The 27,400-nt window shown below is 42.8% G+C and overlaps 8 protein-coding genes across 8 annotated transcripts; 5 read left to right on the forward strand and 3 right to left on the reverse strand.

Moving 5' to 3' along the window:
- Positions 1 to 2,426: 2,426 nt before the first annotated feature.
- BYT42DRAFT_498692 (uncharacterized protein) lies at positions 2,427 to 2,939 on the reverse strand (the record flags this gene model as incomplete). Its single annotated transcript, XM_051564579.1, has 1 exon — positions 2,427 to 2,939. The coding sequence occupies one exon, from the start codon at positions 2,937 to 2,939 to the stop codon at positions 2,427 to 2,429; it is 513 nt and encodes a 170-aa protein (XP_051422352.1).
- A 114-nt stretch (positions 2,940 to 3,053) lies between these two features.
- Positions 3,054 to 5,286, forward strand: BYT42DRAFT_573846 (concanavalin A-like lectin/glucanase domain-containing protein). The gene is made up of 10 exons (XM_051568772.1): positions 3,054 to 3,399; positions 3,476 to 3,494; positions 3,594 to 3,707; positions 3,770 to 3,819; positions 3,884 to 4,019; positions 4,083 to 4,138; positions 4,211 to 4,224; positions 4,279 to 4,441; positions 4,513 to 4,679; positions 4,747 to 5,286. Exons 1-10 carry the CDS (start codon positions 3,213 to 3,215, stop codon positions 4,942 to 4,944), a joined length of 1,104 nt encoding a protein of 367 aa, XP_051422353.1. The 5' UTR covers positions 3,054 to 3,212; the 3' UTR covers positions 4,945 to 5,286.
- Positions 5,287 to 6,483: 1,197 nt separating this feature from the next.
- On the forward strand, positions 6,484 to 8,835 carry BYT42DRAFT_379018 (kinase-like domain-containing protein). The gene is made up of 7 exons (XM_051563302.1): positions 6,484 to 6,516; positions 6,706 to 6,917; positions 6,998 to 7,382; positions 7,499 to 7,718; positions 7,785 to 7,904; positions 7,998 to 8,144; positions 8,210 to 8,835. Exons 2-7 carry the CDS (start codon positions 6,833 to 6,835, stop codon positions 8,594 to 8,596), a joined length of 1,344 nt encoding a protein of 447 aa, XP_051422354.1. The 5' UTR covers positions 6,484 to 6,516; positions 6,706 to 6,832; the 3' UTR covers positions 8,597 to 8,835.
- Positions 8,836 to 9,349: 514 nt separating this feature from the next.
- BYT42DRAFT_573864 (Muniscin C-terminal mu homology domain-containing protein) lies at positions 9,350 to 13,050 on the forward strand. The gene is made up of 13 exons (XM_051568773.1): positions 9,350 to 9,643; positions 9,724 to 9,818; positions 9,917 to 9,997; positions 10,062 to 10,212; positions 10,318 to 10,380; positions 10,450 to 10,578; positions 10,677 to 10,775; positions 10,863 to 11,112; positions 11,200 to 11,489; positions 11,557 to 11,672; positions 11,733 to 11,844; positions 11,911 to 11,951; positions 12,017 to 13,050. The coding sequence occupies exons 1-13, from the start codon at positions 9,593 to 9,595 to the stop codon at positions 12,939 to 12,941; spliced, it is 2,403 nt and encodes an 800-aa protein (XP_051422355.1). The 5' UTR covers positions 9,350 to 9,592; the 3' UTR covers positions 12,942 to 13,050.
- A 530-nt stretch (positions 13,051 to 13,580) lies between these two features.
- On the forward strand, positions 13,581 to 14,766 carry BYT42DRAFT_615000 (HSP20-like chaperone; the record flags this gene model as incomplete). Its single annotated transcript, XM_051571913.1, has 2 exons — positions 13,581 to 14,170; positions 14,616 to 14,766. The coding sequence occupies 2 exons, from the start codon at positions 13,581 to 13,583 to the stop codon at positions 14,764 to 14,766; spliced, it is 741 nt and encodes a 246-aa protein (XP_051422356.1).
- A 622-nt stretch (positions 14,767 to 15,388) lies between these two features.
- BYT42DRAFT_546933 (armadillo-type protein) lies at positions 15,389 to 19,075 on the forward strand (the record flags this gene model as incomplete). Its single annotated transcript, XM_051565921.1, has 9 exons — positions 15,389 to 15,490; positions 15,710 to 16,048; positions 16,227 to 17,163; positions 17,289 to 17,362; positions 17,445 to 17,870; positions 17,929 to 18,201; positions 18,282 to 18,746; positions 18,811 to 18,885; positions 18,950 to 19,075. The coding sequence occupies 9 exons, from the start codon at positions 15,389 to 15,391 to the stop codon at positions 19,073 to 19,075; spliced, it is 2,817 nt and encodes a 938-aa protein (XP_051422357.1).
- Positions 19,076 to 19,921: 846 nt separating this feature from the next.
- BYT42DRAFT_497976 (camp-dependent protein kinase 9) lies at positions 19,922 to 21,618 on the reverse strand (the record flags this gene model as incomplete). Its single annotated transcript, XM_051564536.1, has 7 exons — positions 19,922 to 20,059; positions 20,131 to 20,208; positions 20,306 to 20,459; positions 20,535 to 20,654; positions 20,763 to 21,026; positions 21,139 to 21,307; positions 21,435 to 21,618. The coding sequence occupies 7 exons, from the start codon at positions 21,616 to 21,618 to the stop codon at positions 19,922 to 19,924; spliced, it is 1,107 nt and encodes a 368-aa protein (XP_051422358.1).
- Positions 21,619 to 23,754: 2,136 nt separating this feature from the next.
- On the reverse strand, positions 23,755 to 26,326 carry BYT42DRAFT_573891 (uncharacterized protein). The gene is made up of 5 exons (XM_051568774.1): positions 25,789 to 26,326; positions 24,720 to 25,671; positions 24,500 to 24,648; positions 24,243 to 24,333; positions 23,755 to 24,174 (listed from the first exon to the last, which is right to left on the reverse strand). The coding sequence occupies exons 1-5, from the start codon at positions 25,895 to 25,897 to the stop codon at positions 24,111 to 24,113; spliced, it is 1,365 nt and encodes a 454-aa protein (XP_051422359.1). The 5' UTR covers positions 25,898 to 26,326; the 3' UTR covers positions 23,755 to 24,110.
- Positions 26,327 to 27,400: the final 1,074 nt, after the last annotated feature.

A 27,400-nucleotide genomic window follows, 5' to 3' on the forward strand; every position in this document is an offset into this window, starting at 1 on the left:
ATTAAACCACGGTGCCCTCATTATTGGGGACTTCATCCTAGGTATGTCAATAGTTGATGTTGTTGGGGTGATTGATCAAAGCTATTTTTCTGGGGCAGATGTCTATCACAGCTCGATCAAGACTACTGTGCTGGACGTCGCTATTGTCGGTGCACTCGATTCAACTGCACGCCTCCGTCGAAGCTTATTGGTATGTTACCACTCTATGGTTTTATACGACAGTAACCACTGTTTTTCTTCCTTTCTTCCTATAATGGTATATTCCGTTCCATGTTCCTCATACTTCGTCTTGCCGATCATATTATTCGCGTCTTTAGGAACCGCGAACCTTTTCCTGCGTTTAAGCATCCCAGAAACACTTAGCACCACTCCAAGGAAGGCTGAAAATCCCATCCTGTTATATTCGTTAAATCAATTCGGTATGTTTGGAAAGCTTCTGCAAGGTTGCTCTTTGTTCCAAAATATACTAGCGGAAATCTACAGTACGCCTCCGTCGTCGCCGCTGGTGAGTTGCTTTGTCGGCTGAAGTTTGTTTGATATATCAAAATAAGTGTTAGGGTTATCTGAGAAAGCGGATGCACAAGTTGTACGTTGTTGACGACCTACGGCGCACCTTTATAGCAGGAGCGCGTTTCAGAGACGTTTGAATAACTTTTGCAACGTTATTTGACTGCAAAGAATCGCGACGTAATAATGCTCGTTAAAAATAACACGTGGATTCAGAAAAACAAGCACTTTGGCTGTATGGGATACACGCAGCTCTGCAGCAGAAAAAGAAAAAAAAAAGCCCTTTTTATTGAATCAAAGCCGAGTCACACTCTTTGTATCTCAGACCGAATGAATGAATAAAATACAGTATCCATCAACTGAGCGAGATACGATGAAGTACGATTTCTCTCTGATGGAAAGACCAAGCAGCTGTCAAACAATCCGCGCAACACACATGAAAGGTCTTCCGTATAAAGTTTAGGTGGTACCAAATTAAGGTTTGTATTATCATCAAAAGCAATTGTTCGTGAAGCTTGAGTTGTTGGATTCAAGGCACATCTTGATGGTAGGAATGCTTTTATAAACAAGCATAACATAGGCTCAATGTAAACTATCAAATCTTCCATTGTTTGTTGCATTTATTGTTGACTTGCTGAACAGCTTCATTGAATAAAAATGTTTGATCGGTGCGTTTTTGTTGTATACTCAGCATATCCGCTCATCGATGTCAATATATTTTTAGTCGATGCTGGATAAATTTATCCATGTGTCCATTGTCACTCTCATTTCGGACACCCATCGTATGTTTTTGCATGCAATCAACATTCTCAAGCTTTATCGATCATAACACCATACAATACCTTCCCACCAATTTAATTCATCCATCTACTGTATAAGGCGATTATATCTCATCGGATGCTGAACTTTACTGAATCATTGAGTACTCATCATGATACAGATATGAGCAAATAAATCCATCGAATTGGTTAGCAATATTTCTAACCCCATCTCTTTGTATTCGTGTATTTTAGCATTGAGTTTTTATCTTTTTCGACTTGATATTGCTCCCCGAAGAAACTTTCTTGGTCCCAGCCGTCCTGTTTGAACCGGCCTTGTTCATTGCCAACTGGTCGAGGTGCAGCCACAAGTGCTTATTGATCCGTCTAGTCTCAAAATCAGATGAATCCATATGGTATTGTTTTCCTTCTTTTTTTGCAAAACATAATATGAAGCTACCCACTAAAGATACCATAGCGACCCCATGATTGTAAAGCCTGCCGAGCTTCTTCCGTCTGTTATATTGGTAATGCAAGCAAACAAAATAGACATTTCTAAATCCGGTCTTAAAACGCACCGGCTGCTGTAGGCCCATTTTTATTTCATTCCTTTTCCGCTCTTTACCGTATTCAGTTTTTCCATAGAGTAGAAAGATAAGAAAAAATGTTGTCTTATTAGGAACGAAATACTCTTGTGTGGTGTTAGTGTATCGCTGCGTCAATGATGTTCCACAACCTTCGTTCTCCAAAAGATTGTTACCCAATTTGGAAAGGTGAAAACCGAATCGAAATGACTATGCGAAGAAACCCACGTTCAAATGTGTAGTATGCAGCCATCCTTTGTTGCCAAGCCTTGTTGGTTAATGAGATTCCATGCCATAGAATGCAAGCAGATCCGAAAAAATAGCATGAAAATCGAATCCATATGGGAGAAAAAGGTCGCCAACCGTTTCCCCTTTCTGTATGCATAGAGCTAAAGCACTGCTCCGATGGCCACCATTGGGTGTACGCAAGTCGTCGCATCGAGTACAAGCAAGAAAAAAAATTCGATCGAAACAACCAGGTGCATGATCATCTGAATGAAATGCTGCCAGGACCCGTTGTTTCAGTGCACATAAAATTTGGCTGCCATCCACCAAGGAAAAAAGTCATCGTCACCAATTACACGTATGTTTCGTAAGAATGAGCGTAAACAAAATGGATGATTAAGCCGACGATGCTGGCGAGTAAAAGAAGGCGAAACAAGCGCCACAGGTACTCGGAAAGCAAGGCCACCGGTTCCACTTCCTCTTCGTGGGCTGCGGCCTCTTCAGGGATAGGTTCGGTGACGGGCTCTTTGAGAATGTTGGGAGCGATAACCGAATCGGGAGAGCTGGGTCGCTTTCTGAGACGTTGACGTTGTTCTTCGTGTGATTCCGCTAAACGTTCAATGACGTCTTGGCTTCGCAGTTGTTCCGAAATGACTTCAGCTACTAATGGCGCTCCACTGCGCGCAATCAACGCTTCGACAACTTCCTGAATTACACCTTTCTGTTCCTCTTCCATATCCGCTTCATCCAAGGCTGCCTCGGCAAGATCCGTGAATCGATCTTTGGGATCGGCGTCATGAGACTGTAAAAGGGCCGCTTCAGAAAAACGGCGCGATTTCGATGAGCTTCGGTTCCGAAGTGACATCTTTCAATATGCAGGGAGAGTAAGAAAGATAGGCAGAAAGGTTATAAAGGAGAAGGAAAAGAGACAAGGAAATTGAACAGCAGTGAGTGGCAAAAGCGGTGTGATTTGAACTGGTGGACTTGTGGGCAACAGACTCAGATTTCCATATGCGGGGAAAGAATTGGGATTTGGTGGTATGAGTTTGGTTTGGAATGGATTCCATTTCCTCTCAAGTTGAACAGAAAATGTGCCTAACCGTTGTCGCAAGAATTCTCCTTTCTCTTGTTGTTCATCATGAAGATCAATTTATTACTGCTGCTCTCATGGTGCTTCTTTACCGCATCAGCCTTTGAACTGACGGAAGACGAATACTTGAAAATGATTCAACCGCCCACTCTCAAACAACACTGTCTCATTTTTCAAGATGGCTTCAATCATTTGGATCATAAGAAGTGGGAACATGAAGTCACCTCGGAAAAAGGTGAAGAATCAAGAATTATCTAGAATCAATTGAACATACTCTTGGTAGCACGCCTACTCAACTTGGCTTCTAAAAGATACAGGAGAATTTCAGACGTAAGGAAGAATCGATCATCATCCATGAATCGATCCACTTTGAAAGTCGTCTATATATAAGTTGCACAAACAAAAACTCAAAATGGCTACTATTATTAGTTTCACCAATAACCGCTCCAACAGTTTCATCGAAGCTGGCATTCTGTATATCAAACCGACATGGTCATCCGATGCCGAGTCCATACAGCCTTTACGACGTCACAGTCATATGAGGTTGGATCCCAATTCTACTCACCACACGATGCCTGTAACTGACACATGCAATTATACCTTAGTCTACCGCATCAACAAAAGCTTGACATCTGCAGTGACACCAGTGACCAAAGTAGGTGTTCACCTCTTCCTCACATGAATAGAATGATCACGCCCACTCAAAAACTTTCGCCCAGCTTGTTCACAGTCGACCGCGAACACGCTACCTAAGCACCGTATCCAATCAGCACGGCTTCGAACTCGTCAGTCGATGAACTTGCGGTATGGCAAAGTCGAGGTCCGTGCACGATTGCCCGTCGGTGATTGGTTGTGGTAAGATACAAAAATTGAGGTAAAAAGACATCCATCACAGTTCTCTAACCATGCATTATCTAGGCCATCCATCTGGATGTTACCCAAAGATTCGGTTTACGGCTCGTGGCCTGCCAGTGGTGAGTTCAGAGACGACATAAACTTTAAGATTGTAACTGACAAACATATCTACGGAATCTTCGCTGATCCAGGAGAGATTGACATTGTAAGTGAAGAACTTTTCATCATACGAGGTGTATCCACTTCATGACATGATTAGTTGCAATCGCGGGGGAATGTCAAGTACGAGCATGGAAACACCACGATGATCAGTTCCACTTTACATTGGGGCCCTCATGAAATGCTCAATCGATATGCGCAGACGCATGCAGAAGCCATTCTCGATGATAATACCACATTTGCCGATCATTTTCATACATATGGTCAGTTGAAAGAAAGAAAAAACCGACAAAGCAGTCTCTGATGAATATTGTTTTGACGACGTAAAAATAAGGTCTTGAATGGTCCATGGAAGGTTTACGTACGTCTGTTGATAATCGAACAGTGCTTCAAGTGGATTTTGATCAGCCATTCTGGAATCGAGGCGAATTTCCGAGCTGGTCCATGAATCCGTGGACCGATGGTGAAATTGCTGCACCGTTTGATCAAGAGTTTTATTTGGTAAGCCAAAAAGATCGATGTGAGTTACAGGCAATTGGTCAGGCTGATCACGGTGTTTATCCCACAGATCTTGGATGTCGCGGTAGGCGGTACTACGGGCTATTGGCCAGATTCACCTTCAAAGCCTTGGCGTAACAATGATCTTGACGCTGCAGAAAAATTTTGGAGCAAGCGAGATGAATGGATAGATACCTGGGACAATACAAAGAAGGGTGCCTTTGCCATCGACTGGGTGAAAGTTTGGTCCGCCGATATGGATTGCTAAAGGCCAAAATTATCGCTTTTCCCATAAACTACTTCAGTCTAATTGTAAAACCTTTGTGTAAATTGCTTCATCACTCATTGGATACTACGGCTTTGCATTGGGATTACCTCTTTATTTCATGCGTCCATTGTCGGAGCTTTCAATTTCGTTACCAAGCGAGTTTCCAAGCCAGCTAGCCTAAAATGAGCGATGGTTTCAACTGAGGGCTCCCAGTGTTTATTGGATCTGGACTCTGGGTCTTCTTTCAGCCAATTTCGTATTTTAAAACCCGATGACAATGCTCATCACAGTAGATGCAAACGTTGCAATAAGGTTCCTTTCTGGCCCACGGATGTATCTACTATGCAAAAGTTGATAAATTTCACCGCAATGAAGGCACTAATACATGGACGTTGATTATTACAACATGTACATCGTAGCAGAGATCGAGAGGTTGCATATCGTAAATGTTCTTTGTTTTGGTCTGAAAATGACCCGCCACATCCATGCTGACATATGAAGTTTCATGTCGCCATGGGAAATCGTAGCTTTCTCAATTTGGAAATGGATGTTCAACACTTAAGCTTGAATCAATAACGAAAAACGCAGCCGATGTTTCCTTTGATTTACAGAACAAGGTTGAATCATTATGACTTGGAATCATGTCGGTGATATGTAGCTCTGATGGGAGACTCAAGTTGGAGGGGAAGCTCGTTGATCGACCAAACACAGACAAAATGATGCCCATTTGGCGAAGACGAGGCGCATCTGAGACTCGCGGTGGGCTCATTAAAAGACCAACAGTGTCGTCGTGTAACCTTATCCACCTGGATACCTGTGAACAATTCTGACTATCGTTCATTTTGTAATCAGCAGCCATAGCAACTGTAAATATTCCATACGGTTTCAGATACATTGGATAAGTGACTACGGAAGGATAGCCCTCATTCCATCGTCAAAACGTAATAATAGATAGGCGGGACATTGATGCGGGATGAAGTGCCTGGCTGAGAAGGTGCAGGTGAACGCTGCTCTGATCGATGTTTGAATTTAGATTGAGGCAGCAATCTCAGCAGTACGATCAGCAGTACGATACGACTTGTTCACTTTGAAAGTGATAGAGGAGCCATTTCATTAGCGATACTAATTCAAGTCCTGATGACGTATTTGGAGTTTCAGAATGCCTCAACTTATACTTTCTCAAAAAACAAGTGCTTTTGGCAAACAAAAAAGAACACAAAACATACCGTCGTGCCGGTAAGCTCCATCGACCTTGCTTTGGTGGTTCGTTCCAATTAAATCCAAAGGAACGAATGATTGGGTCTTGCCATGTCGTACAGAAAGTGGCGGTAATTGGAGAAAAATAAGGTTTTATCGACGATAAGTTGAATGGACCACAGAGCCGCAACGAAATGATGGATGAGACTGTGCGATTCAGGTGATACGAAATGGAGTATGAAAGTTGGATCGGAAGTTTTGGGTCTCCTATGGGAAAGTTCATGCTGCAACATATTCTAGGAACAAAAAAACAATGAAAGCAAAATAAGGGTCAGGCTTTAACACGGACAAATGAGATGACCGACAACCGTCAAGGTGGGTTATTTTATGAGGCTTTATTTAGATTGAATAGCAAGGTCATGATTGTTACTGTCTGAACCTATTGTTTGTTAAATATCGCGTGTTGCAGTCATGATCAAACACATCGAAAATTTGGGAAACCATTTTAGTGTTCAGACACTTTTCCTTCTTTTTTTTTTTCTTATTCTGTCTGATCTTTTTTAGGGTTTCGGATTACTTTTCTCTATCTTTGTGGCATTTGTTGGTTATTTTCTTTACCTTGGCTTCTTCTGAGGTGTCTACTCATTGCACATTTCACTCATTGAGTTTTGCATCGTTATTGATAAAAACTATGGGGTCTCTATGCTGCAAACAAACCCTAGACGACGACGAACAGAAAATCACAATACGACCTATTTGCGATAATGATATCAAAGGTACTAGTTGATATCTTTAATGAGCCGCTTTCACTGGAGATATTCTTATCAAGATGTGTATCGACAACACGGTTTTATAGGATTTCATCCTGATCAATTTTCGTTATTGCAAGTGATCGGTGAAGGCGCTTTTGGCAAAGTTCGCATTGTTCGACATAAACAAACGCGTCGACAATTTGCTCTTAAATATATTCACAAAGACAAATGTATCCACCAGCGAGCCACGAACCATATTCTGTCCGAACGACGACTACTCGAAACAATAGACCATCCTCTCATTGTCAATTTACGCTACGCTTTTCAGGACGAGACCAATCTGTACATGGCGCTTGATCTCATGCTTGGTGGCGATCTTCATTCCGCTCTGCAGACTGAGGGCCCTTTCTCAGAATCCCGTGCCCGCTTTTACATTGCCCAAATCGCTCTCGCCCTCAATTACTTGCACCAACATCGCATTGCACATAGGTATACATTCATATTCTAGGTGCTCCCTTTCTCTGGTCTTGGGCAACTGCTGACGGCAGTGAATCGCCTTTTATTTTTTCCAAGCTTATTCATTGGACTTATGTTTTCTATTTCAGAGATATCAAACCCGAAAATATTTTACTTGATGCCAGGGGAAATGCGCACGTGAGCGATTTTAATACGGCCATTCAATTTGATGAAAAGCAAACATTACAGTGGTCCCTGGCAGGATCCCACGCTTACATGGCTCCGGAAGCTCTGGGACGCATGGGATACTCTGTTTCCGTAGATTGGTGGAGCTTGGGCGTAGTCGCATACGAACTTCTCTTTGGCAAGGTAAGCTTGTACTCATTTAGGCATCTTTATTCCCATGTTCTCAATTTAAAATGATGGGCTGAAAAGCGTCCATTCAAAGGCGTCTCTACCGAAGATTTGACACGTCAAATTCTTCATCAACCCGTTTTATTTCCCGATCATGCATACGCAACCGTGTCGCCCGAGGGGATCAATGGCATTAGTCAAGTAGGTTCAACTGAACAGAAAAAAAAAAAAAAAGTCATTAATTTGGGCTACTAACCGCACCCTATTGTACTATTTTTTTTCCGCTACTACTAGTTCCTGGACAAATCACCCTACCATCGACTAGGCTGTTATGCATCAGGCTTTGAACAAGTTCTTGCGCATCCATGGTTTGCCGATCTCGATTGGATAGGACTTGAATTAAAGCAAGTAACGCCGCCGTATCAGCCTCACTGTAATAAAGTAAGTGATTTTCCCGCTTGCATAGTGTTGATTTGTATATCAAATTCTAACGAACGAATGCATAGATACCAAAAAGAGATACCAATGATCGTCTTGAATCCGATAATGACGATTTGATCCAATCACGACGTCAATCCAAACCGAGGATGACAAGCTTTGACGCGGAGCGACCAGTGACCGAGAATGCTCAGTGGCGTCAGGTCATGGAAGAGGAGTTCCTGGATTATGACTATACCCAGTTTGAAAAACGCGAACGACGGATATCGTTTCAACGTGTACGACGAAATTCCAAAACGGTCATTGATAAAATGCGACGGCTGAGCCTACATTATAGTCAATCGAAATACCGAGCCCAAGGTTACCGGATAGCTTCGGCTGTAGAAGAACCGTCTGCTCAAATCACAGGCATGGACTCTCGAAATTCCAGTCGCCGAGGTTTGTGCGCCAAATAAATAAATTAAACTCTACCGTATCCATTTGCGATAGATCAAAAAAGAAAAGAAATTCAATGACCCGGAGAAAAGGAAATCCGGGGGAAAAAGGGGGCTTTTTTTCGTACTGTAATGGAAAAGAAGCGGAGGGGAGAGTGTTTATCTAACTTTATCACTTCTTACCATGGATCCGACCGCTTGGCTCGATTAAAAATGAAGCTCAATGAATGAAATAGGACAATCCAATTTTATAGTTTATTTCGTTACCTTTCTTTGAAAAAAATAAAAATAAACGTACGAGAGAGTCATTCCGGGTCAATAACCCATATGCTTGCAAAGGTAGCTCTTGTTCATTTTTAACCTGGGTTGAATCATCGTTTTGTACTCATTTTGGTACATTGCCATTCTATTATCAGCCGTCAATTAGACTCCTCGATGCAAGCTTGATGTCTTGTGGTCATGGCTCCTGCCTAAAGGGCTATGTCGGTCGATCCCTTTTTATATCAACTCCGGCAGAACGCCGCTGACGAGGATCGGGTGTGCTAGGGTTGAAATGATGGGGAAAAGCGGGTCGAAGATTACATAAAAACGTATCCTCAGTGTTGCTCTTCCTTCATCTGGAACATTGCGTGTGATAAATGGAATCATTTTTGTATTTTTATATATAACATAACTGCCAAGTGATAAAAATATCGATATTGACACGAGGACGTCTCACAACATGCTTTTTATTGATATGTTGATTAACCAATCAAATTCTTGCACTCCTTCTTGATTCCTTCTCTTTTTTTGGCGGAAATCTGAAGTCATCGAGTTTTTTTATTTTTTATTGTTATTATTATTGTTGTTGGTTCATCTAGCACCATCTCCCACCCATTCATTTTTTCTTTCTCACCGTTTTCTCCATTTCCCGACTTTTTTTGCGTTTTCCACTCGAGTCTCTCTTTTGCTTTCCTTTTCGTATATAGCCTTCTACTGCCAACCCCACTGCATATCCAAAAATAGTATTGCAGCATCATGACCATCGATCTCATGGACGACACAAGTCCGTATTTAAGGACATTTTTGGTACCGATGGAAGCACTTGCATCCTTGTTCACTTCATCATCTCTGACTTTTGGCAATCACCGTCTTTGAAATTCTTATAGACCGACCGACCCAAACACGGAATCGAAGCCATGCAAGCTCGATTGCGAAGTTCATTTAAGCTCAACGACGAGTTGGCCGAGTATTTTAAAGAAAGGTACGATTTTTCTTTTTGACGCGGATACTTTGGATTGGTGGGGGAAAAATAAAAGCCAAGGAAATAGAGCCTAAATAGGTTTGACAATGATTTTCTAGAGCCCTTGTTGAAGAACAGTATGCGAAATCTTTGGCAAAACTATCCAAGCGAGTATTTGTGCCTGATAAAGAAGCTTTTGGGTAAGTTCATCAAGGAAAGGCTATCGGTGGATATACGACACGAACATCGATGAATTCTCGATAGAGGTCTTGCCCCTGCGTGGGATATGCTACGAAACGAACTCAGCGAAACTTCCACCATCCACGCCGACATGGCGGTTAAAATGACGGAAACTATTGAACGTCCGCTACGGTCGTGCATTCAAAATAATCCAGATTATGCAAGTATTAAAACTGTAAGTATCCCGGACAAAAAGAAAAAAAAAAGAAATACTGGATCACCCATAATTAAAAATCATTTTGAGGAGGTGTAATTAATCGTTGGATGTTGCGACCTTTAGATGGACCTGGATTTCCAAAAATTGGTCAAAGATTATGAGGATGCACAAATGAAAATTGCAAAAGTAAGCTTCCCCCCATGCTTCTATGTCCCCGGATTCGTGCCACAGTTCCATTCACCAGTCTATTTACAGCAAAAGTATACTGCAGACAAAGCTGGTAGCAAGAAGAAGCAAGATGCAGAATCAAAACTAGCAGATCACACCCAACATCTCTCCACACTTCAAACTCAATGGAAACGTTCCGCACCCGATTACATTCAGGTATGTAAGTGTGCTAGTAAATTGTGTAGTTTGTGCAGGAAGCGCAATATAATGAAAATTTTGTTTCTGTTCCATTCCTAAAATCAGTTATACAATAGAAATACGAGGCAGTAGAAAATTATCGATGGCAAGCTCTTCAATCGTACATGGCAGCCTTTGAAGCCTTGCAAAACGACCAACTACTCAAACGCGTCGAGGTACGATTTCTTCAAAAAAAAAAAAAAAAAAAAAAAAAAACTCCACTCCATGCTGACTAAGTGCTTAAAATCATTGAACCATTCCAGATGGCAGGTGATACGTTGACAGCGATCAACAACTTCCACGTTCAGGATGAAATTATTTCTTTCTGCGGCACAGCACACACCGCCCTCATGAACAAAGCCACCATGCTTGAAGCATCGACACAATCGAAAACCGTTCGGTCCATGAAATCGTTCGATTCTTTCAACGTATCCGACTCTTTACCCCGGAGCACCTCCGAATCAAGCTTCCAAAATACCAAGTCATTGAAAAAGCCGGAAAAACAGCGAAAATGTAAAGAGATCTTTGCAGAGACCAGTTTGGATCATTTGGTTTTGGAAAAATAACACCACTAACATGCTGTATGAACCTGCGTCTTAGTTCTATCAACGTTGGTCTCCATTCGTCGTCGACCCAAGGCTGATTCAGGCTATGTTAATGCAGATACCATGGCTCCCGAATTTCACGAATACCATTCGAATCATGCTAGCAGTATGGGTGATAATAGCAGCATTCATTCCAATGCGTTCAGTTACGAAAATCAATCCGGCGATTTGCATTCACCTGTAAACGCCGATACACCCGCCTCGCCGACGTCGCTGACGCCTCCTTCGCTAAGAAAAGCGCCCAGCTTTACAGGAAGTTTCATGAGCGGCACATCGCAGCAACCAGTAAGTTGGATGGAAACACGGAAGAAAAATGAGCCAATACCTCATGCTTAGATGCGCTTTTCTACAGCCCAAGGTATTGGTGGATGCGGAAGGCTATTCAATTCCTCCCCCTGATCGTGCGGCTTGGCCGGATATTGCATCTTTGTCCCAATTGCACGATGGTGAAGAGTCAGACAGTAGCAGGTAATATTGAAATTCAGCTTATGGAGGAAACAAGTGATCGCTAAAAAAGAAAGTGGATAGTATGATGGCCAACGGACGACTAAAGGTGGACATCAAAAATGAAACGGTCAAGGAAGAAGATGCGTCACATGCCGCTGTGGCCCTTACGCGCGTAGCATCGTTGCTGAAAGAGGTTCCTATAGTTACAGTCACCATATCATCTTCACACCAATGTACTCATATTCTCCTTTGTTTGTAGAAAAAGACATCTACACCTAAGCGTCCACGCGGTCGAAGAGAGTAAGCTGTCAAATGGAAATGCTGATGTGTGAAAGGTGCTCACTCATCTTATTATTCTTACCTAGGAACATGCGATCTATGCAACTTTTGAATCCAGTGATGGAAAAAGAACAGGATCAGCCTCATAACGCTACACCTTCTCCTGATACGTTGACACCATTGCCGACTCACGTGGAGGAACCTCCGGTAGTATCGCCATTTGAGGATGATTTCGATTCCAACCTCGTCAACGCGAGCGGAGCGAGCGAGAAAACGGTCGATTTTACAGGCGAGTTGCCGCAGGTCAAAGTCCGCATCACAGAAACCGTGCATGCCGTCCTTCAGAAAGGCGAAATAACAAAAGCCGCAGTTTGGGGTGAAGTTTATCTGACGTATCAGGGACCGTCCGAAAGCGCATCGCCCGTGTGCTTCCGACTCGACAATGTGGATATGATTAGTCAAATCAGCCCCAACGCCAATTATGTGACATTACTGGAGGGTTACACGGATGTGTATCGCCTGAATACAAACATGTTCCATCTCGCCGGTGACATTCCGGTGATGTGCATGAAATATCTAGTAAACAATGTCAACGACGTCCCTCTGATTGTTAAACCAATGTGGAAGTGCGATGACGATCAATCCCGTCTTTTGGTGAAATTTAGAGCCAAGAACAAGGCGTTGCAACTCGAGAACATCACATTGATGACAACCGTCACCAGCGATGTCGAAAATGCTCAGAGTATTCCTGCTGGTGAATGGCTCGTCGAGCAGCAATGCATGGTGTGGCCTATCGGGAAGCTCGACGGTGACGAGGAATCGGTGCTCAAGGCAAGATTTACTACCAAATCAAGAGGATCACCCCATCCATTAGCCATCCGTTTTGAAGCCAAGCAGCAACTGTTTTCTTCAGTGCAGATAACCAAAGGGGAGGATAACTTGATTCTATGGGCTAAAATAATGGAAGTACAAACGTCTGTCAGATCTGGAAAGTACATTGCTGAAATCTAGCGGTTCCTTGTTATTTGTATAATCATTCTCTTTGTTTTCATTCATAATTCTTATACTGGAAAACTTTTATTAAAGACACCCGATCACCATATCCCATTTGTCCTACAATATTCCAACTAGCTCACAATGAGTTAATGTCCGTTCAGGTCCAGTGTTCGACTTGGGGCAATGCAGGTAGAGCAGCCGGCAAGGGCACACCTTTCCACCAGCTATTGGTCAATTTTCACACTATTTGCATTGTTGGGAACCTTCTAGACAATTAACCGGTAATTTGCAGAGAACATAAAAGGCAGGAACTGGCGGTCACGAGAAAGAACCGGAAACCGTGGATTGATAAGGAAACTTGTAAAGGTGTGTGGTTGGTTGGAAAAATGTAATGCTGCGGAAATCGGAGCCATCCCAAATGAGTGCAGATAGCAGGGGAATTAACCAATGAAATTACAAGCATGATGTTTCTGACGGAGATTGAATTACCGCTGATATCAAGGGACGAGCAAATGCCGGAAAATTCGAGCAAAAAGTGAGTCAAAAAATCACGGTATGCATAAGGAGGGCTGTCTCTATTATAAAAGGACAACAGCAACGAAGGGCAGGACAATATCTTTAGATTTACTTTTTCAATAATACACACAAACTATCATGGCTCTTTCTCAGCGACTATTTTCTGAAGCTTTCCGCGACATGCAACGTGCCTTCTCAATGTTCGACGAACCCATCTTCAATGTGGCTCGACGATCCGCTTACGCTCCGCTAATGCGGTATCCAGCAACGGATATCCGAGAAACTCCTGAAGCTTATGAACTACATGCTGAATTACCTGGTGTGAAGAAGCAAGACATCGAAATCGAAATGGCCGATGAGCACACCTTGGTCCTGCGTGGCAAGATTGACCAGCATAAGGCCGAATCGTCCGAACCCACAACCGAGGCAACAGCGTCCGCCACATCCGCCACTTCCGAAACTTCCGCAGCATCAGCAACCGCAACCGCAACGGAAGGTACATCTGGAGCAAATGTGCCTGCAAAGGCAACGACATCTACCGAGGTAGCCCACCCTCAGCAACAATGGTGGACCAATGAACGTGTGACCGGTTCCTTCCAAAGGGCATTCACTTTACCCTCTCGTATCCAAGCGGATGCTATCAAAGCCAAATACGAAGATGGTGTTCTCAAGGTGACCGTCCCTAAACGACAAGAAGATATCCAAAAGGCAGTCCGTATTCCTGTAGAGTAAGGAAAAGATCACCTTGCATTTTCTGTCTTATTAGCGCGATGTTCAGAATTCAATGCATCTTTGTAAATCGCAAAATTTAGCATAAAAAAAATAAATAAATCCATACCAAATTAAATGCCGTCTTTGAGGTTCTTGTTATAAATAGACCACAGCAGCGGATATCTGAAATGGTCTATGTCTGTGCGCCATGTCACTTGAATCTCAGCTCATAGCCTGCTTTGTAATGCTGGATCTCTTAAATCTTGGTTATTCCCAATGCATTTTCGCCGTACTGTAGCTCATGTTATGAGACTTGAATACTGGTTGCTGCTATCCTTTGTGTTAAAAATTTCTATTTGCTTAGTCGATTTTGGCGGGCTGTTTGCATGGAAACAATATAGGGTTTATTTGTAATTTGGTCGACTCCACGGCAGCGATGAATCTGATATCTTGCTGTCATAGCATTTTAACTGAGGGCAACAAAGAATTTTACGAAGAGGCTGCTTATCATGTCACCGTTGCTATTGGCGTTGGTCAAGTGCAAGAGGAAAGAAGGTTATGTGTCACTTTGTGTGACAAAGCGTGTTTGAGTGACGATACACAAAAAGATTGAGCAGCAAGCGGCCACCGTTCTTCTGTATGACGTCAGGGCTGTGTGTTGGGAGGGCATTGTTTTTTTCGTGTCTCATACGACGCAGATGCAAAGCACAAACACAACTGCAAAGCACGTTCTCAGCAGTCAAAGCCGATAAGAGAAAAATATTGTTTTGAGTTTGGAAAGTGAAAGACAACGACTGTTTTTTTGTTGACTGCACATCTCACAAAGCAAGTCAATTGAGGGATTGCAATTTCTAAGTTGCACGTAATCGTGGATTGTCACGGGGCGGTGAACAAAAGTGGGAAAGGACCTTCATCATTCCCCATTTCGTCCAACGGAATGACCACAAAAAAAAGTGAGGGTACCATGGCAAGCACCGAAACAAACACAAAGGCTAAAAAAAGGGGGGGAGGCGGGGGTGGAGATACGAAGAAACGACCGTTGCTTGATTGCTTTTTTAGCTGCTTCTCGGTTTTGATTTCTTGTGTTCCTTGTCCTTTTTTTTACATATTTTATTGTACACTTTTGTATATCTTTTTTTTCGCTTCTTGACTCTTATTGCAGTCTTCTTTTGTTGCACTCTTTTTCAATAGCCTGGCGTTTTCTTGTTTTTTCTCATTAACTGTCTGATCGCACCATGGCCCATTGGCAGCCACAGCAACAGGGCTTACGCGAATTGCTCATTCTTCTTCGTGGAGCCATTCAGCCCGAGGGTCGAGACCAAGCTTTAGTTCAACAAGTAAGCTTCCAGTAGCTTTATGTCTATTTCTGTTTCTTCTTTTTTTTGGCCCTTTTTGTTACATGTACATCTTTTTTGCTTGTTTTCTTATCTTTTCTACGCTTGCACCTCTGGCAACCCAATGCTTCTACTTTTTTGCTACAAAGGACATGCCAGAAACAAGCAAAACAGAGCAAAAAAGTTTGGTTCTCAAAAAGAGTTGTATTGATGTGAACATAGAAACTGGCTTCGTTCAATGAAATTCCGGATTATAACTCGTATCTTGTCTACATCCTGACCAAAATGCCTCAAGAAGAATCGTATACACGGGCCATTGCCGGACTTACTCTAAAAAACAATATCCGATCGTTTTTCAATACTATTCCCTTGCATGTCCTCGATTATATCAAAACATCCTGCATCGAAGCTCTTCACCAACCCGATCCCGATGTCAATATCCGAAAAACCGTGGGTTCTGTCATTACGGCCATTGTCACTCGAGGCCAGGTACACAACTGGCCCGACATTTTACGTATCCTCATGGAAAAGCTTGACAGTCCTGATCCAGTCACAGTAGAGGTAAAAGTCATGAAGAAGCATGGGGTTAGGCCGATGCGAGTTACTGGGAAAGGAAAAGTGCGCGCAGGAATGGGGGATGCAATGCGGATACGGATGCGGATGGTGTGTGCGTCATATTGAAAGAAAGAAAAAAAGAAAGAGCACATGATAACATGACGTTTTTATACGTGCATTTTAGATGGCTTTTGATACGTTGGGCAAGGTGTGTGAAGACGCTGCCCGCGATCTGGACCAAGAGATTGAAGGCGATCGTCCACTGAATTACATGATACCTAAATTCATCACCTTTTTCCACAACCCCGATCCCAGGTTGCGAGTACAAGCCATGGCAGCCACCAGTCAATTTGTTTTGCTGCGGTCACAGTCGCTCATGACCCATATGGATCAATTCTTGGCTGGATTGTTTGCTCGAGCCACCGACGAGAATGCCGAAGTACGTCAAGAAATATGTCGATCGCTCGTCATGGTGCTTGAGGCTCGTCCTGACAAACTAGCCCCTTCGCTTCCCTCCATCGTCGAATACATGCTGTATTGCACCCAGGATGACAATGAACAAGTCGCACTGGAAGCCTGCGATTTTTGGCTCCAGTTTGTCAATGTGCGCGACTTTCACGATCGGCTCTTACCTTATCTGGACCGCATTGTACCTGTGCTACTGAAACGCATGGTGTATTCGGAAATGGATCTGTTGATGTTCAGTGGTGATGAAGAAGATGCTCACGTGGCAGATGATGAACAATCCATCAAACCACGGTTTTATCGGTATAAGCACGGTCAGGCGAAACGAGATACCCAGAGTAAAAAGGAAAATAAGACCAAAGATGAATTGAAAGCCGGCGAAACTGAAGATGACATTACTTCGGATATGAGTGATGACGAATCCTTGGATGAAGAGGATGAAGACGACGAGGATGATGATGACGATTTGGAAGATGATGAATTTTTCTCGGAATGGACACTCCGTAAATGCAGTGCTGCGGCATTGGATGTGCTCACCTCCACTTACAAAGACAAAGTTGTCCACATCTTGTTACCCTTGCTTAATCAAAATCTCTTCAGTCAAGATTGGAAAGAAAGAGAAAGTGGCATTCTTGCATTGGGTGCCGCGGCTGAAGGTAAGCAGAGTAGAACCAGTGGAATGATTCACATTGACTGCCTCCTCCATAAGGACGGTTCTGATCTTCCTTGTATTTCCTTTTTTCTCATTTTCGGGGAAAAAATTGGTTTTGGAATGTTTTAGGAGGAGTGGATACGATTGCGCCTCATTTGCCGCAGTTAATGCCTTATCTTCTCCAGAGTCTTAATGATACCAAGGTAAGACAATTATTCGATGATGATAAAGGAAGCATCCAGTGTAACCTATTGTTTTTTATTCCAATTGACGGTCCTTTAACAGCCTCTCATTCGATCGATTACTTGCTGGGCCATTGGTCGCTTTTCACGCTGGTGCGTCGATCAATGTGTTACTCCTGAAGGACGCGGGACGTTCTTCGAACCTGTATTGTACAGTTTATTACAACGCATGTTGGATAAAAATAAGCGCGTGCAAGAAGCTGCTTGCTCTGCTTTTGCCATGTTGGAGGAAGAAGCGACGCTTGAGTTGGTGCCGTATCTCGAACCTATTCTGGTGAATTTGACCACCGCTTTTCGAATGTATCAACATAAAAATCTGCTAATCCTGTATGATGCTCTCGGCACCCTGGCAGAATCCGTCGGCTCAGCTCTCAATCACCCACGATGTTTGTCCCTCATGATGCCACCCCTAATTGCCAAATGGAACGATCTCTCGGATCAAGATACTGATTTATTTCCCTTGCTTGAGGTATGCATAAAAATGAAGCTAAAGAGTGAATGTAATGATATGCGAACCTTGCGTTTAGTGCCTCTCCTCAATCACCGCAGCCTTGGGCACTGGATTTGCTCTTTTTGCAGAGCCGGTGTTTACAAGATGTGTCAAACTGGTCGCATCAACTCTGCACGAAACGTACCTTGCTGATCAACAACCGCACATGATGGAACCGCCCGATGTTGGATTCATGGTCGTTGCCCTGGATCTATTGTCGGGCATGGTTCAAGGCATGGGGGCTGAAGTCGATCCTCTGGTCGCAAAATCCGATCCACCCATCCTGTCCCTTTTAGCCGTCTGTATACATGTAAACTATCATCCCATTTGCCGATATGTCCGTCCGTCATTTTTCTGTTGATCACCTAATTATGGTACTTGTATGCGTAGGACCCCGTCACGGAAGTGCTGCAGTCAACATATGCTTTGATTGGCGATTTGGCCATCGCTTGTTTTGAACGACTTCGATCTTATCTACCTGCTTTTCTTACGGAACTTCTGCAGCAAGTTGGACCCAATTTTCAAAATGTTTCCGTATGCAACAATGCCATTTGGGCCGCCGGCGAAATTGCGATACGATGGCTGGCTGATATGGAACCATTTGTGAAGCCACTTCTTGAACGATTGTTTCCTTTACTGGTTGCTCCCGAGATCCCAAATTCATTACGTGAAAACGCAATGATCACAATTGGAAGACTTGGATTAGCCTGTCCCAGCATTGTAGCCGCCCATTTGCCACAATTTATCAAACCGTGGCTGGCCGTATCATTTACAGTACGAGAAAATGGCGAAAAGGACTCAGCCTTTCAAGGATTTTGTGAATTAATTAAAGCCAACCCGGAAGCGGGCATCCAGGTGGGTTATTTGACGGACGATAAAAACACCCTTACTGATACGATGTATGCGTTGGCAAATGTAGGACATTATTGTCCTCATGAAAATTATAGGACAATGGCAGTTGCCCACGCCTCCATTATTCAAACAATTCAACGAGGTAAAACGACGATACATCAGACTTGAGAAAAATAAGAAAAATGAAAATATTCACGTCTTGTTAGATCCTAATGGGGTATAAAAACTTGATGCCAGAGGAACAATGGCAAGCGGTCGTGTCTGCATTGACTCCGGACGTGCGACAAGTGTTATCCCAACGGTATGGCGGCATTGTCGATGCACCGTCATAGAGAAAGAAAAAAGAATCCTCCGCAATGGAAGTACTATTCTAAAGTTACAATGATCCCTTGAAAAAACCTAATGTAGACTATATTTTGTATAAGAAAAATAACACGAGTTCCCGCAATAATCCAATCTCTAAAATCGAAATCTACGCCCGCATTGACACAGTAAAATTAGTCCCTCGCGATGCATGGCGTCACCCTATAGCTTATGCATGTAGTCCATATATTTTTTTGAAATTCTCATTGCTGGTTGAGAGTGGACCCAGTAATGACGATAATCCAGTCTTTCATATCATTAAGAAGCGGAACTTTTGGGTTAAGTGATGGCATGCCGTTTGTATTTACCGTCTCATGACACTAGTTGATCGTTTATCTCCGGATTGGGTCTGCTGTAGTCCGATATGCTAAATACATGAAAGATTGTTCCTTTAAATTACCATGGAGAAGAAGAAGAAGAAGAAGAGAGTGGTATATGTGTATTTATGAACTATAACGAATGAGAAAAAGAAGGAAAAGGAAAAAGAAAAACCAGGATGAATCCATGCTGAGAAACGGGGAAAGGAAAAAAAGGGCGAGGGAAGTCAAAGAGAATGAAATGGAAACAGTATTATTTTTTGGGGTGATACTAGGCTTTGGCGGTTGTTGGTTTTTTTTGCTCTTGCCAATTTTTTATGAGTTCGTGCTGATAGAAAAGGAGAAGTAAAAGAACGATAATAAAAAACAGTAATGTGTCTTTGGAGATAAAAGAAAGAGAGCGCCAGGAGGATTGAAGGGAAGACGACGAGACAAAAAGTTGACAGAAACGAGCGCATGCGCAGTAAAAGAAGGAAGCACCAAGAAAAAGGAACAAGATCAAGATGAAAAATCCACAAACAAATGCTTGTACGGATCCTCGCCCGTGTGAACATCGGTCTCGATCTCCACAGTTTCTGGATATTTTTCAAAATTACCGGTATCACCAGGATGATGATAAGGCGGAACAATCGGTGCCTAACCAGTAACCATTTTACATACAATCAATCACCTATACATCGCCGTGTGGCAACCAATTCTTGACTTACCAGCACGTTCTTGTCCAGTAAACCTAGCCAGTCAACACCTCTAAACCATTTGTGCCGTTTCACATCCTCCGAGCCTCCCTGTCACACAAAATTCAAAGCGTTAATTCAGTGGAAAAAAAGAAAATAGATCGAGGCGGAGACGTCTTTTTTCTCCGAGATCATGATTTATCCTTACCTTGAGATTGCCTAATCGTTTGCTTCGATCACCCACTAGCAGCCGCTTTAGTAAATCCTTGGCCAGTGGATCAAAATGGGCCGGAAATTGTACTTTGCCCGCAAGGATCTTTTCGTAAATGCCAAACGAATTGTCGTCAAAGAAAGGAGGGTATCTGTGCCGCATCGTCGATGGTCAGTCCTGTGATGACGCTTTTTCTTTTCAAGACTCCCAGCATTGTCCAGCTTACCCTGCCAGCATTTCAAAAATAAGGATGCCAAGTGCCCACCAATCGACGGCCTTTCCGTGACCTTTACTCTGAATAATTTCGGGTGCCAGATATTCAGGGGTACCGCACAATGTCCATGTTCTACAGACAACAGGTGATTGCGCCCATCAGTACAACACTTTCACAGAAACCAAGGATCATACCATGCCGTTTCCGACGGCAAAAATTTTCACATGCATGTTCACTTACCGATCCACCACCTTTTTGGCGAATCCGAAATCGGTAATTTTGATGTGACCTTGATGATCGACGAGCAAGTTCTCCGGCTTCAAATCTCGGTAAATAATATCTTTTGAATGCAGATATTCAATGGCTAATACGATTTCTGAAGCATAAAATCGAGTCATATCGTTCGTAAAGCGACCGGCGCGCCGTAGATGCGAAAATAGCTCGCCACCAACCACATACTCTAATAACATGTACAAATTCACGTCGTCTTGAAAGGTACAAAATCTGAAAGAAAAAACATTCATCAATATCAGCGAATCGGATCCGAGCCGTGTTCCTCTACTGTTCGCCATGCAGACAAAATGCCCGTGAAAATGATTTTTTGATCCCCACTTACAGATCCACGATGAAGGGAAAACGAACGGACGCTAATATTTGCTTTTCTGACAAAAGATGTTCGACTTGTTTTAATCGAATCACTTCGGATTTCTTGAGCACTTTCATAGCGTAGTATTTGTTGGTCTGTTTGAATTTGGTAAGGTGCACACGACCAAAGGTACCCGTTCCTACGTATGAAATAATACACAACGTTGATGAGATGATATTCTTATTGAACCTCGTTACCAGGATTTATGACTCCTCCATGGTCGACCAAGTGAACTGGAGGGAAGCCTGGTTGGATCGCAAGCTTACCTAGAGTATCGAGCAGTTCAAAATCCTTCAAACCAAAGGAAGGTTTGCTGACATAAACGGGCGGTCGGGTATGATAATAATGTAAGCGGTTCATTTGTTGTTGTTGATACAGGGCGGCTGCACTTGGCGGAGATGAATGCATTAACCCAGCCAAGGGATGGTTGGGCGGTAAGGATTGCTTCATACCATGGGGTGAGGATTGTAACCGAATGGCTAGTGGGTCTTGCGGCTGCGGTCGAGCCAATCCGAGCGGTGTACGTTGTTTATTGTACGGCGCTTCAAAAGGATGAACTGGCTTAGTGAGAAAGGGAAGTGGAGGCAGTCGTTGCTGCTCTTCGTCTTCGGGAATACGTTCCATGATATAGACAGCGTCGACAAAAAATAATGACGTTTTTCCCTTTGGGTTCGTGTAGTCGGTAGTTTTTCAGTTACTGAACTTTTTTTTTTACTTCTTTCTCTTTTTTCGCTGCGTCTCTCGTTTTTATCTTTCTTCTCGGTGGTATCACGGAGGGGAGTATCGCACTACTTTGTTCTTTTTGAGGGGGTTGCTAGAAGGCTAAGTATTGGAGATGGAGTTTGCATGAGGCCCATGGCTTACTTTGTCCGTTTGTCACCTGATGATTAGCAGGTGGAGTTCTTTAAAAAAGCGTATCGAGTGAGGAATGAATCGTCAGTCGAAATCGATGTAGTGGTGAGCGAGAAGAAAGGGACAGCAGAGAAGAAAAAAAGGGGGGTGAGGAAAGGAAGGGAGCAAAGCTAGAGTGGTCTCTTTTTTTTATTATTGTTATTATTGCCACGATGATTATTATTGGGTGTGCGAAACTTCCCAACAAAGAGCACGCGCAAGGCGTACAATTGAGGCAATGTGGTACACAGCGCATCATAGTCTCCTTTTTGCTGCTGCCTCCTTTTCCATCTTGGACCCGAAAAGAAAAGAGGGAAAAAAATTAGACTCATGCTGTCAAATGTTGACATCTTCTTTTTCAGCAGCATAAACTCATTCTTCTTTAGATCGCCGAGGTTGTATCGAATAAATGTATTATGCAAAAGGTAATAGGATGGTTCGATTTTTTGACATAAAATGTTATCCGTTCATCCGTATATATATTGATGTCATCATAGAAAAATGATGCATCGAATCGATAAGACCAGCTGCATCCTACTTGGTGCAGTCTGGTGCTCCACCCTCCATCAGTCAAATCAAGCAGTCTGGGAAGGACTCCGCTTCTAATTGTTGTGACAGTCGGTCTCCAAATGATATATTTGAACTCGGCAAATGCCTTTATCTGCTGGCCGTCGTGTATTTCATCGCACGCTCATCAGGTTCTTGTAAAGTTCATGCTCATGGCCGGGCATTAACCGTATTGAAATGTAGTGAAAAAACGACCTCCGACTCCCGGGATATAAAACTTCATATAGAGGATACTTGCTGTCACCAAAAAGCTATAACATTATCGCGAACCTGAGAGAATTTGGTCCTTATTAGCTAAATGAGCAAGTCAGAGAGGAAACATAGGAGATGCTGCCGACCAAAATTCATGTCAATGATTTTTTTTTTAAAAAAAAAAAAAAAAAAAAAAAAAACTCAAAACATGCGTTTGTGTTCAGCGGAAAACAAATCGCCGATGGATGATGATGTGCCATTGGGAATTATCCTGTCTCATTCTGACCATATATGAGAGAATGGACCATGGTCTATTCACTGTCAGGTAGGTCAGCCCTTTTTTCTGACATCTGGTAAATTATGACACAGTCAGGAGGAGTCACGGATTGTCTGCAGCTCCTATGAAAACGTAATTCATTTGACGTGCATTCATCAAATCCGCTTGGTTTCGGATGTCATGATAGGAAACTATTCTTGCTCTCAGAGTTACACAAGCACAGGGCAGTTGTATATTTTTGTTATCCGGAAAGTAGGTTGGTGACAACCGAGCAAACTCAGCCTCGGTATCTCCACTTCAGGGCCGCTTTACTTGTGTGCCCCCCCCCCCCCTCTCCCCGACACATCTTGTTTGTGCTTTTTAAGCTGTAAATATAAAACGCATATACCTCATGGATGGGTGGACGGTAATAAAGAACAACAAAGCGTCAACATTCTTTTTACTAGTATCACCGGCAAAACTTGTTAAATGTCGTGACAGCACTCCGACAGTTGGAGAACGTGTCATAGGTATTGTACCTTCTCTTTATCATGTCGAAGATAGTAACTGTTATGTAACGGCTGGTTACCAATAGCGGCGATGTTTCTGCCTGACATACCATTATACGTAGAACGATCATTTTTTTTTGTAGAGTATATTCGTTCTTGAGCACGAATGCAATTAATCCGCATCATTGAAAGTTGCATATTAACAAACTATTGTATGAAACAAAAATCTGTAGCTGAAAGGGAACCTTTTGTTTTTGCAAGAATCGGGCATATATAATGAGATGCATATACAACATTAAGTGTAGAAAAAAAAAGAGACAGCGAAGAAGAAAAAGGGGGTTGAGAGAGATCGAGGGGACAAGAGGAGTTACAATGCTTGTCAGAAGAGTTTACATATAAAAGAAAAAAGATGAAAAAAGGGGAATAAACCTTAAATAAAATGACAACATAGAGGACAAATGAGATAAGAAAAAGAAATACTGACAAGAAAAATAAAGAAATATAATCTGACGTTTTTAAAGCGCAAATCACATATTGTTCATCTGGTACATCTTCTCCAGCGCCTGTTTTTGCAGCACACTATCTTGAAATCTGAATATCAATTAGTTGGCATTATCCAAGCAACAGACAGCATGCTAAAACCTGAAAAAACGTCTTACTTTCGCAACTGCTCATTTTCATTGATCAACCGTTCAAGTTCGGCGAGAATGGTCATTTGTGTGCTTTTCAGATGCTGAATGTGTTGCACAGCTACATTTTTATTAGTCATAGATTCGCATACATTTGAATACGTATGCCAACTGGAATCAACTCAATCCATTCTTATAGCACATGCAAACCAAGTACAAATCATAGCTCTCCCGATCCACCCAAGGACAAACCCTTTGCTCATGCACTGCAAAAGAAAAACACTTACTGCGATGTAAAAGAGCAACTTTGCTCATTTTTTTATTGAGACAACTCGGCAGTTCGTTTCGTAGATCTTCAAAACCATCCTTGATCTGTGCTCGTCGCTTTTGTTCGGATTGGATATGAATTTGGCGACGAAGTTCAGAATTGGATAAACTGAAACAATAACCAATGAATCAATAATTTGCCTCACCACAAGTGACTGCATGATGGATCATTGTACTTACTGGTTCATCGAAGGTGGCTGACACTTTAACGAGCTATTTTCCCATTGGATATCGTCATCTGATTTCATCATATCTGTCGGGTTGGGAGCCATCGGTTGCTGCTGTTGCTGCTGCTGCTGCTGCTGTTGTTGTTGCTGTGGTACCGATGTTGGCTGCCGTGTTGCGGCATGAGATGATGACTGTTGCTGCTGCTGTTGCTGCTCTATCAAATGATGATTCATGGGTGGGGAGCTACTATTAACATTGTTGCATCGTCGCTTTTTACGGTGAGGGCTGGTAGATTGCTCATAAGTTTCTTTGGAATACTGCAGAAACTCGGGGTAGAAGGCTTCGGGTAAAGTGGAAGCTCGAGCAATCGTTTCAGTAAGGGTGGACGCATGATGATGAAGCATGGATGGTGAAGGGGAGGCGCTCGGGGACGTCGGAGAACAAGGCAGGAATTGGCCTGTCAATTGTGCAGATTTCCCGGCGCCTTGAGTGGCGGCTAAAGGGGCAGGCGCGGGAGACGTGCAGCATGACATTGGGGTATCGGGGCTTCTGATAGGTTCATGCTGACGCGCCATACTACCGGATACAGTCGATGTGTGGATGACGGGAGCCATCGTCGAAGTTGGCGTCATCAATGTCTGCTGTTGTGGCTGCATCTGTCCCTGCGAATGAAGCTGTGGCTGCTGCTGCTGCTGTTGCTGAACCAAAAAGGGATGCGACTGTGAATGATGAGAATGTTCACGGGATTGCTGCTGCTGGTGGTGTTGTGGTTGATGTGGGTTACTTGCATCATCACTATTCATCATCAAGTCGTTCAAGTCACAGGGTTGATACGTTACGGTCGTGGAGGGCGACGACAAAGGCACGGCAAACACCGATGCTGCAGCCACTGCAGCTGCTGCAGCGGCAGCAGATGTCGTAACATCGCCTACAGATAAATTGGCGTTGTAATCGAATGTATTGTCTACAGGAAACAATCAAGTGCATAAAAAAATATACAAATAAAAGCTAGATAAGATATCGCGAAGACAGACTGTTGTTGATACGAAAATGACAGAGAAACAGTGTGTCGAAATTTTACCATGGTATAATAACGATTCATCCGACAATTGGATCTTGTGGTGATGTTGAGACAAAGTATAATCGGATGTATATTCCGTGGTCAACAGGAACTTGCTATTATCAGTCATATCTGTTGAAAGGGAGAATGCGTTTATAATGATGAATAGGGAAATAGACGCGAGGTGGTGGATTGATATGTTTTTGGTGAAGGGAACTAAGAGACGATAGCACTAGGACTAGCCAATAAGAGGGAAGCTGAAAAGGATTGATATGGAAAACGAACAGAAAAGCTCAAAATGATAGGTAGTTTGTTTCGAAAACCGAAAATGAGAACTTGTGGATGAATGGAAAGGGAAAGTAAGTGGTCAAAATGATAGCAAAAAGCTGTTACTATCAATCAAGCGAGGGGAACAAAAGAATGTGGTTGGTTTGTGGAGGAGGATAGAGAGGGAAAAAAGAATGAAAATATTTCAAGTGAAAAGAATAGCACAAAAATAACCAGGGGAGAGATGATGTTGTGTCGCAAATACAGAGCGAGAAATGAAGCAACATAAACACACGCCCTCACATAGCAAATCAAAGTGGACTGATCTCCAAATAAGGAACTGCAACCTACGATACGATCGTCTTCTCATCCAAAAACGAATGATGACGATGCATGCACAGAAAGCAAGAAAACAAAATAGATGACAGCGAGAACTGACGGATGAAACGGAACGAGTGGCTGTTTTCGTTTTTATTTTTTATTTTTTATTTTTTTCTCGCAAGGCTGCCAGTACATGCAATGCAGTCGCTCCTGCATCGTAAAAGATGAAGCATCATTTCTTTTTTTTCCACTTGAACCTTGTATCTGGTTCTTTTTATGTTATATTGTCACACCCCATGGCATTTACATTTTAGGTTGGGAGAATGAGATAAATCATCGACGGTGGCAATTAATTATATTTTGCACAAGTCAAAGTGGGCAGTCGAAAGGCAATAAATCAAAAAGGATGGATTTGTGAGAGAAAAATTCAATGGCTGCAGATGATACTATTTGTTTGTTCAAGGTTTTTGTTTTTTACTTTTTTTGTTATTCGCCTCTTCTACCTGCGATGTCCCTCATTGGAGATAACCAGCAAAAGCAAATGAAATACCTTGTTTTCGCCAAGTTTTCCTTTTCGCTGAGCTGACATGGTCGATATGGCGTTGAACCCTGACAGGAATAAAGCTTGATATTGCTAGGTTTCATTCTCCGTGTTTCCATGTTACGCATCGTCAGGGGGCAAAAAAAAAAAAAAGCAAAGGGGGCGGGGAAAATGGGATGATATGGGAAAAAATAGAGATTCGTAACACTGCCATTCAATCGGTGAAAAAATAAGACTCAGCGTCAGTTGAATAAGCTTATCGACTACACACAGCTCGAAAGCATGTATTCCATAATTAGACGATCAAGTCTTTAGCTGGTCTTTTACCAAACGCCATACGAATACAATATGGCGAGTTACGACACAGTGAGTTGCCATGAAAAGAGGGGACAAACCAGAATGACAGACCGATCTCTCTTGACAATTCAGATCGACGATGCGTCTCTCTTTTTTTTGTGAATATGCCTACGCTTGTCAATGACAGCACTGGACAGCTCCGCTATC

This window comes from Radiomyces spectabilis, assembly GCF_025331425.1.
Source record: "Radiomyces spectabilis strain NRRL 2753 chromosome Unknown BYT42scaffold_8, whole genome shotgun sequence".
In the NCBI taxonomy this organism is placed as follows: domain Eukaryota; kingdom Fungi; phylum Mucoromycota; class Mucoromycetes; order Mucorales; family Radiomycetaceae; genus Radiomyces; species Radiomyces spectabilis.